Below are 9,555 nucleotides of genomic sequence, written 5' to 3'. Positions count from 1 at the left end.
ACCTTAAACAGGTATTATTTCTGTGCAAATAAGCTTCAAATGAATTTCAAAATAGGCACTAGTTTGTAATTGAAGGTCAACCCTATTGTGGAGACACATCTGGTGTAAACTTTTTAAAAATAGTTTACAACTGTTAGTTGGCTGGCGCCTGTAATCCCAGCACTCACTAGGGAGGCTGAGACAGGAGGATGTCAAATTTAAGTTAAAGTTATCCTTGGCTACATCGAATGACACTATCTCAAAAAATAAATTTAAAAAGGCTCTTCTTAAAATAGAACTTACCACACACACACACCCGTTGTAAACTATAGTTTGTTGACTAGATTTTTTTGTGCTGAGTTAGAAGAATTTGGCAGGAGAAACAGCAATCGTTTATGTAACCGCTACAAGGATAACTTTAGTGCCTAAGAAGTGTCTGGAGGCATCAAAATCTAAGACAACTTTGTGGCTGCAATGAAGATAAGTAATACTTGACCTTGCAGAGAGAAAGGTCAGAATTACAAGATCCCACGGAGCTTACCAAGGACGGGAGGGGGGCAGTGTAGGGAAAAAAACAAACAAACAAACAAGTAACCCTGGCAGAGCCAAAGCCTGCCCTCTGCGTACAAGGACACGTGGAGAGGCAGGCACAGATCCCCCGGCTGGACACCCACAACAGCTGCCAGCCAAGTCGAGTGAGCTTCTCAAAACAAAGCCAAGGGCTTCCCTTCAGTCTTTGAACTTCCTTGTCCCTTCCCCCCACCCCTCAATCTACCCGAAGCTGCCCACGGAGGCCACAGGTTTCTGGGCGCAGCGCCTCTTTCCCCAGGCGAGATCGGGGAGCACTGCACCCACTTCGCAGCACCCTCGACCCCGGCCCGCAAAGCCCCACCGGGACGATCGCACGCCGGCAGCCCTCGGTCTCAGCTCCCACCTGTGCCCTGCAGCATGTTCTGGCGGAGCAGGTCCCCGCTGGAGAGGTGCTTCAGTTCGAAGTGTTTAGTGATGCGTGACGACACAGTGCCCTTGCCGGAGCCCGGGGCCCCCATGATCACGGCACGCAGCAGCCGCCCGGACGCCCCCATGGTGGCAGGCGGTGGCCCGAGCTGCGCAGACGCTGGACTGCGGCCTGGCCTGTGCGCTCACCGGCTCCGCGGCCCTGGCGGGCTGGCAGCTGCAAGCGGGCGGTGGCCAGGGCGCCCGGCTCTCCCGGAAGTGAGCGACGGCCACCGGGGCCGCCCCGCCGGCTGCTGCACCGCCCCTCCACGCCCCTGCACCCCACTCCCTTGGGCTCCACCCCGCGCCTCTTGGCATCCCCAGACCCTCGTGCTCTGTGCTGCCTGGTCCCAGCCTGCAGGCTGCGCCCGTCTGCATTCTCCCCAGTGGACAACCTCTGAGCACCTTCTAGTCTCCCGCGGGCTTCTCTGGATGGCTGGATTTTATTTTATTTTTCTCTGTGTTCATCTTTGTCACCCTTAGTCTTTTCTAGGAGCCAGGCTCTGTCCTGCTCAGACCCATCAGGAAGCAGGGCGCCTCATTTTCTGTCCCCCTCTGCTCCCCTGGTTCACCAGATGCCCACCCACCTTTTCACACCAAACCTCCTTTGACCTTCTTCCCTCTCCTTTTTCACCCCATTTCCTTCTCCTCCAGGGGTGACCTTGAACCCTCATTACTGAATTTTTCATCAAGTGAAGTATGTGTCTTATCTCCCGTATTCTACTTTCAGAACCCAAAGGTTCTGTTAACTTTTACTTCTGTTAACACTGATCACTTTAACTTCGGCAAGGGTCCAACACACTAGCTCCTTCAGAAATGCATTCATTTCAGGACGAGTCATCCAGTGCCTATTGTGTGCCAGTGTTCTTCGAGGCCTCCGAGAAAGCTATGCTGAACAGACCCGAGTTTCTGCTGCTGGTGGTTTATTTTCTTGCTTGTTTGTTTGTCCGGTGGTGGAAGCAAACAAATGAGGTCTTTTGAAGCAATACTGTGAATAAAAACAACAATAACAAACCAGCGGACAGTGGTGATACAGACCTTTAACCCCAGCACCCAGGTAGAGGCAGGCGGATCTCTGGATTCCTGGCCAGCCAGGTCTACAGAGTGAATTTCAGGACAGCCAGGGCTACACAGTGAAACCCTGTCTTGGAAAAACAAACAACAACTAAACAGAAGGTGTGGGAGGGGGCAGTGAAGCCCTGGCATCGGCTCTGAAAACGGAATGAAATGGGGGTGGGGGGGACACGAGGTAGGAATGGAAGCAGAAGAGAAGCGATTGAGTTGTATTTTATCTGTAAAATGGGTGCAGGAGATTAGTGTGAAGTCGAAAGGTGTGTGAGGCCTGTACAAGACCAACTACGGGAAAGTGCTCAGTGAGCGCTGCCCACTGTCCATGTGATAGGGTTTCTTTGTGCTGGGCACGGGGAAAACAGAAAAGTATCTCTAAAGGAAACACCATGTGTGCCCCCTCAGAGGCGACCAGATGACTGGTTCAAAACGACTTGCAGTTTCCTAGTAAAAATTATTTCTGCGCCGGGCGGTGGTGGTGCTCGCCTTTAATCCCAGCACTTGGGAGGCAGAGGCAGGCGGATTTCTGAGTTCGAGGCCAGCCTGGTCTACAGAGTGAGTTCTAGGACAGCCAGGGCTACACAGAGAAACCCTGTCTCGAAAAACCAATAATAATAATAATAAAATAAAAAAATAAATAAAAAAAAAAAGATTATTTCCAGGTGGTGGGGAGGGTGGCAAGGGAGCTTTGCTTGCTCAGAGAGAAGACATGGTCTGCTGGCAAGGTGAGGCAGACAGCCCTGTACTTAAAAAAGCAAATGAGCGGCTCACACATTGTTATTACTGCAGAAGAGGGAGTAAATAAGTAAATTACACAGTCAATGCCTGTGTGTGGAGTTAGGAAGAGAACATGAGAATACCCCGGGGAAAGGAAAAGAAAGGAGTAAACACAAGAATGGCAAGGTCTGGGCAAGAACAGGTTGTGCAACACCAGAACCAGAAAACCTGATGGTGGAGAAAAGCATTTCCAGTCTCCAAAGTCAGAAACATTTGTGGTTTCAGCCTTGAAAATAAATCTTTGGAAATTTTGACTATGGGGGTAGGGGGTGGAACAGCTAAGGATGCCCCTCCCAGCACCACAACAAGCAAACACACAAACCTGAACAGAGAGATACACTGCTGTTCTCTTGGAGTTAACGTTCTATTGGGGAGAGAAGACAGAAGCAAACACATGAATATATAAAATGTAAGGTGTTTCAAGACTTGGGGTAGGAGGAAGCAGTGTGTGGTCACTTTAACAGGCCCACGGGAGCTTGCCAACTTCGGCTTCGCTCAAAGCTGTTGATTACAGAGGAGTAAGAGGCTGCCAAACTGGGACAGTCTCCTGGCAACTGGGCTCAGGGCAGTCATTTCGACACACACAGGTATTTATTTATGTGAGTCTTTGTTTTCCTGTTTAACTTATACTATTGATAATGTTGGAACGAAAAGTTAATTTGAATTTTAGTCTAGCAAGAGTGCCTGACCTACCTATGGCCAAATGTTTATATAGATCCATTTGTATTGAAGAAAGCTCAGGCAAGAGCCCTCTGTGTAGTAGACATTCAGTAAATGTCTGTTGATGAGACACTAAGGAGTACTGTTTTGTCACATTAAATTCCAGAATATTTCAAGTCCCTAGAGTGTACAGAGTGGATCAGGGATTATAGGTATGTGGTTATTATAGGTTGGACTGTCTCCCTAAAAATGTGGAGGTGTGGCTGGTACTAGGTCTTACTGCCTCAGCATGTGGCCTTATTTAGAGAAGAGCTGTCACAGGAACAGTTAGGGAGATCACGCTGGGGTGATCAGTCATCATCTTTACCAGGTGTGCTTTGAAGACATAAATAGTGTGTGGCAACAGGCAAAGACTGGTGTTAAAGGGCTGCAAGCCAAGGAATTCCAAAGAGCAGTGGCAACACCAGATACCTAGAGAAAGACAAGACACTGTCCTCTCTTAGAGGCCTTACGAGAACCCTCAACCCTGCTAATACCTTGCTTTTGGCTCAAAGTTTCACTTCCTGTTAACATTGACATGAATATACTTATTCTAGAAAGCTCTGTGTGTGCACTTTGTCTCAGCATGAGCTAGGTGAGTGAGAAGGAAGGCTAGTCAGAGTCAGTGTCTGGGAAGCCCTGACTAGCGCTGGAGTTGGGAAAAGACAAAAGAACCCCGGAAGAAGAGGGCTTATCTAGTACTTATTGCAGTAGAAGTGGGCCAAGCCTTTGTTGGCTTAGCACAGTGTGACTTTGCTTCTGGTTCCTCATGGCTTACTGGACTGGATGGCTAGAACAGACTGGAGAAGTGGGTGTTTGCCCATGTGCTCTTCAGTCTCCTGGTCTGCAGATCTATGGTGCCTGGGTTCCTGGACGGGAGTGTGTTGATATGTAAATCCTTCTTACATCTCTTCCTGCCTGACTCTTGTGATACTGATATTGGCCAAAGGGAGTCCCATGGCCAAGCCTGTGTGAGTGTATGTGTGAGTGTGTGTCTACACTTCATAAAGAAATCAGTAATAAAATAATCTTGCTCAAAGACTCTTAATTACCTATTACAACTTAACCAATTATCCCAAAACCTAGTAACTTAAAACAATGATAGTTATGATCTCATAGTTAGCATCCATCAGGAATACAGACATGGGACAGCTCAGCTGGGTGCCTCTGGCTCAGGTCTTATAAAATGCTATAGCAAAGATATTGGCTGGAACTACTATCTTCTCCAACCACAACCTAGAAAGGATTTACTTCCAAGCCTCCTGATGTTGCTGTTGGTAAATCTCAGGTCCTTGGTGATTGTTGGCCAAAGAGAGCCATTTCAAACCTAAAACGGGGGCTGCGAACGTATCTTGGTGATAGAGTCTTTATCTAGTGAGGATGAGGGCCTGGATTTGACTCCCAGCAACACAATAGACAAGCACACAAACCTGAACAAAGGAAATACATTGCTTGTTCCCTTGCGCTAACATTCCACTGAGGAAAGGAGACATAAATATAAAAATACATGGAATGGCGGACGTTCAGGGTGCCACAGAAAAAAATAGAAAGAGAGGAGACCTGGGATTAGGATAAAGCTGTTGCTGTTCTGTAAAGAGAATAGGAGGTATTGTCACACAGGTCAGCATTTTGAGGTCAAGAATAAGCCGTCTGGATAACCAGAAGAAGAACGTTCTGGAGACAGAATGGAAAGATCCAGAGAAATGGCGCCGAGGGGAGGAATGCCTGGAAAGCAGTCTGGAAGTCACACCTCTGGAGCAAACAAGTGAGGAGATAACCGGAGAGTGTGGGAGGTGGAGAGAGTCCACATCCTACAGGGCCTTATCAGTCACTGGGGTCAAGTGGGATTGTCTAAAGATGGCCTCGGCTCACACCCAATTCAGAAACCCCATGCTCTTCCCACGTGCGGTTTCTGTCACTTCCCCACTGAAGACGCCAGTCTGTGTTCCCTCAACCTCTGACTTGGGTAGGCTCATGTGACTGTTCTAATGAGCTGAGTATGGTGTAAATGATACTATGACTTCTAAGGATAAGCCCTGAAGGATGAAGCAGCTTTGGTTTTTTGACTGTTGGCTGCAACACACAATTTGGAAACCTGCAGTAGCTGCATAAGAAATCTGACTACCCTGGGACACAGCAATGTAAGAAAGCCTAGCCCACTTGGAGAAGCCACAAAGAGAGAGTGATACACAAGCCACCTCTAGTTAAAACCATCCAGCTGATTCCTTCCCAAACGTCCTGTGATTAAAGAAAATGACCGTGCTGCTTTTAAGTGTTAACGTGAGCTAGAGAGTACAGCAGCCCAGGTCGTGAGAACTGCGTAGCCAGATGTGATGACACCCAGATGTGATGACACCCAGATGTGATGATACCCAGATGTGATGATACCCACCTTTAATCCCAGCTCTTGGGAGACAGGGGCAGACAGATCTCTGTGAGTTCCAGGTCAGCCAGACTATGTAGTGAGATCCTGCCAGACAAGATGTGCCCATGGGACAATAATGGACTACTTTGGGAGTAACCAACTATTTCACGTTTGATTTTGAGACTAACTCTACAGGAGGAGATACGTGCGCCATACTACAAATCTGGTCAAAAGCCCATGGCTGAGGAGGTTATCCCTGCTTGGGGACGCTAGCGCTGCTCGATTGGTATATGGTCATGTCATCAAACTGCCCTCTAGATATGCTTGTACTCATAGATTACTGGCACTCTCAATGTTGGTCAAAGAAGTTTCTTTGTGCAGTGGGCAGAAGTCCATGCCAACACGCATAACTACTTAAAAATGAGAAAAGGTGTATTGGGTGTTCATCTCTAATTATGACATCTCTACCAAGGTTCCAGGAATGGCATGGAAGAGGGGAAGGAAAGCACACAGAGCTGGAGGGAGGGGAGGAGTGCTATGAAATGCTGTCCTCTGGTCACAAAATGACCATTGAACTCACGAACTCACAGCGGCTGTGCTTATCTGCATAAGACCTGCACAAGATTAAGCCAGTCAACATGCCACCGTGAGCTGGGAGGAGGGGCCATGAGCCTCAACCCTAGCTAAGGAACTGTTAACAGTTAATGGCAGCTGGGGGAAGGAGTACATGTGATGGGGGTGGAAGGTGGACAGGGGACAGGGTTGTTGTCCCTACTCTGGTGAATGGCCCAACACCCAGGTACATTCAGGTAGTACTACCTGGCATCTGTAGGGGTCATAAAAGCAGGAAGGGGACATATTAGTGCTAGGAGCCTGGAGAGGTGGGACAGGGGAGTTAGTTGTTCTTGGATACATTCAGGATTCATTGTAAACATCTGTAACAGTGTTGAAGTAATTATTTAAAAACGGCCACTGATCATGCCGACTATCTAAGCTGCAGCGGCTCTGCCTAGCTCAGCCACCATGTTCCGTGGCCAGAGGCCACGTGCGTGCTGCAGGTAGAAACGGCCAGCCAGAAACACCAGCTCTGCCACCCAAGAGACGCCAGCATGGGAGATGGCTCTGCCAGTCTTCCACACTGTCTCTGCAAGGCTGGGCATTGCCCAGACCATCCTGCCAACCACATGGGCTCAGTACAAATGAGACTCTAATGTTTAGATTATCTAAAGGCTTTATCTATTTGGTAATGATCATTAATAAGGTGCCCATTCAATTAGAGGTGTAATCCAATACCCAACCTAGATATACCAACTACCTTTGACTGCCAGAGACACGTGAACATCTGCCTCCATGTCCCCCCCCTTTTCTCTCCCTCTCTCTCCTCTCGTCCTCCTAGCTCCCTCTCTTCCTTCTCCTCCTCTCCTTACTCCTCCTCTTTCTCTCCTTACTCCTCCCACCTTAGCTCCTCATATATAACAGCATCAAAGCACAAATGTAAAATAGTCTCCCTGCACCCCTTTTTTGAAACAGTTTCTCTGTGTAGCCCTGGCTGTCCTGGAACTTATTCAGTGGACCAGGCTGCCCTTGAACTCAGAGATCTGCCTGTATCCGCCTCCCAAGTGCTGGAATTAAAGGTGTGTGCCACCACCACCTGGCTTAAAATACTCTTAAAAACAAAACAAGCACAACGGTGCTTGCTCATAATCTCACCTTTGGGCGAGTGGAGGCAGGTGAATCCCTAGAGCTTGCTGGTCAGCCAGCCTGGCTGCTTGCTGAGCTCCCAGACTCAAAAATGAGGTAGACAGTAACTGATAAATGGCACTGGAGGTTGTCCTCTGGTTCCATCATACACACACACACACAGACACACACACACACACACACACACACACACACACACAGAGAGAGAGAGAGAGAGAGAGAGAGAGAGAGAGAGAGAGAGAGAGAGAGAGAGAGAGAGAGAGACTCAAAATAAATGATAGAAAATGCTCTCTGAGGATGGGCTTCCCCGAAGATGGGATTGATAGAGTTAGAATCCCAGGGGTTCGAGGGGCAAAGAATGTACAGACCAAAGTAGGAAACAAAGCAGAGGAGGCGAAACCCAAAAGTCCAAGATCTAATAGTTTACATTTGCAAAAGCAACAGAAGGGGAGCCTAAGAAATAAATGAGTTTTATCATAATGCTTATTTGAAAGAATAAATAAGTAAAAATACATAGACAATCACTAAAATATAAAAATGAAAAGGGGTTATGAAAACATTAGAAATTCTATAATATAAGGTAGTACTGGCACACCTGACCCTATTTTGTGTGACTATAATATACTATACTGCTTGAAACTAGATAATTTATAATGAGAAGAAATTTGTTGTTTCACAAATCTGGAGGTTGGGAGCTTCAAAAGCAAGATGCCAGCATCTGGCATGGACCTTCCTCTTATGTCTTGCTCTGGTAGAAGGACTGACAGCCACATACCAATTGCTTTTTATTAAGACTTTAAATTCACCTAGAGAGTGGAGTCCTACAGCCGAACCAATACCCAGCACCATCACAATTAATGGCAATTAAATTTCAATGTGAGTTCTGTAGGCAGAACCCTTCAAACCATGGAACGCCTTCTGTGTGTTCTGCACACTTCTGGCTTGCCTCAGATACAAAACACATTCATTCCACAGTAGCTTCAAAAGCCTTAATTCATTTCAACTTTTACTTTCCCTCCAGCTTTGAACCTGTGAAATCAGATAAGCTACATGCTTTCAAAGATCAGTGTTGAGACGGGGACAAGTTATTCTCATTTAAAAAGGGAAAAACAGAAAACAAGAAAGGGTTAACAGGTCCCAAGTAAACCCAAATCCCCACAGAGCAAGCCACAGGAGATCTCAAGGCCTAAAATTAATCTTTGGCTCTAGGTCTCACTCTCCCACCCTGGGGACAGCTGCACATGGCGTCTCTGAATGGCTCTTTGGGGTGCAGTCTGCACACCTCTCTTGGGCCGGAGTCAGGACTGTCGCTCCACTAGGCAGTCTTTCCCATTGGTGATTCTGTAGTTCCGGTGTCTCAGAGGGGGTCTAATTCCACAATTCACTAAGAGTTCTCCTAGTAGAGGCTCTAGTCTGAGATGCTGAGGCCAGCTGGAAAGACAGAAAGAATTCTGGGAACATGAGAAAGGTCCAAAGCTCCTGGCTCCAAAATCTGGTCTACATTTCTCACTGGTAAGAGTCAAGAACCACAACACAACTGACAAAGTCAGGAAGATTGCTCAGAGACAGCCACACTTTTTACTCTTGTTGGATATAACTCCAACAAGAAAGTTCAGAAAAACAAAAGCACCAATGTTGCTTAAGGCCAAATATATTCCATAACCTTTGAGCTTAACTTTATCTGCATTCCCCTCTGGTCCTTAAACCTGAAAGTCCACCCCATAAGCCTCCTCAGGATTGCATTTAAATGAGGAAATTCTTTAAGCTAAAGAAGGACAGAAGCCAGTTCATTTTCTACCTTAATTTTAAAATTCTACTAAGTTTTAATACCGCTTAATCTTTGAACCTGGTTATAAATTGGTTGTAAATTACATCCTTTGAGCAATGTCATTTCCAACGCCACAAGATCATCTACATATGCTCAGATACACACATATGCATGCACATACTTCAGTCATATACATACGCTC

The 9,555-nt window shown here is 47.0% G+C and overlaps 1 protein-coding gene across 1 annotated transcript in view; it reads right to left on the bottom strand.

Moving 5' to 3' along the window:
- The window catches only part of Ak3 (adenylate kinase 3), a 25,079-nt gene extending 23,989 nt beyond the window's left edge, over positions 1 to 1,090 (bottom strand). The window contains exon 1 of the mRNA XM_028764008.1: positions 914 to 1,090. Within this exon, the coding sequence (XP_028619841.1) occupies positions 914 to 1,064 (151 nt within the window). The 5' untranslated portion in view covers positions 1,065 to 1,090. The remainder of the gene's footprint in view (positions 1 to 913) is intronic.
- Between the last annotated feature and the right edge of the window lie 8,465 nt (positions 1,091 to 9,555).

Source organism: Grammomys surdaster, unplaced genomic scaffold (genome assembly GCF_004785775.1).
Source record: "Grammomys surdaster isolate TR1022 unplaced genomic scaffold, NIH_TR_1.0 141, whole genome shotgun sequence".
NCBI lineage: Eukaryota > Metazoa > Chordata > Mammalia > Rodentia > Muridae > Grammomys > Grammomys surdaster.
The sequence above is the reverse complement of the archived record's forward strand: the minus strand, read 5'-3'. Positions and strand labels throughout refer to the sequence as shown.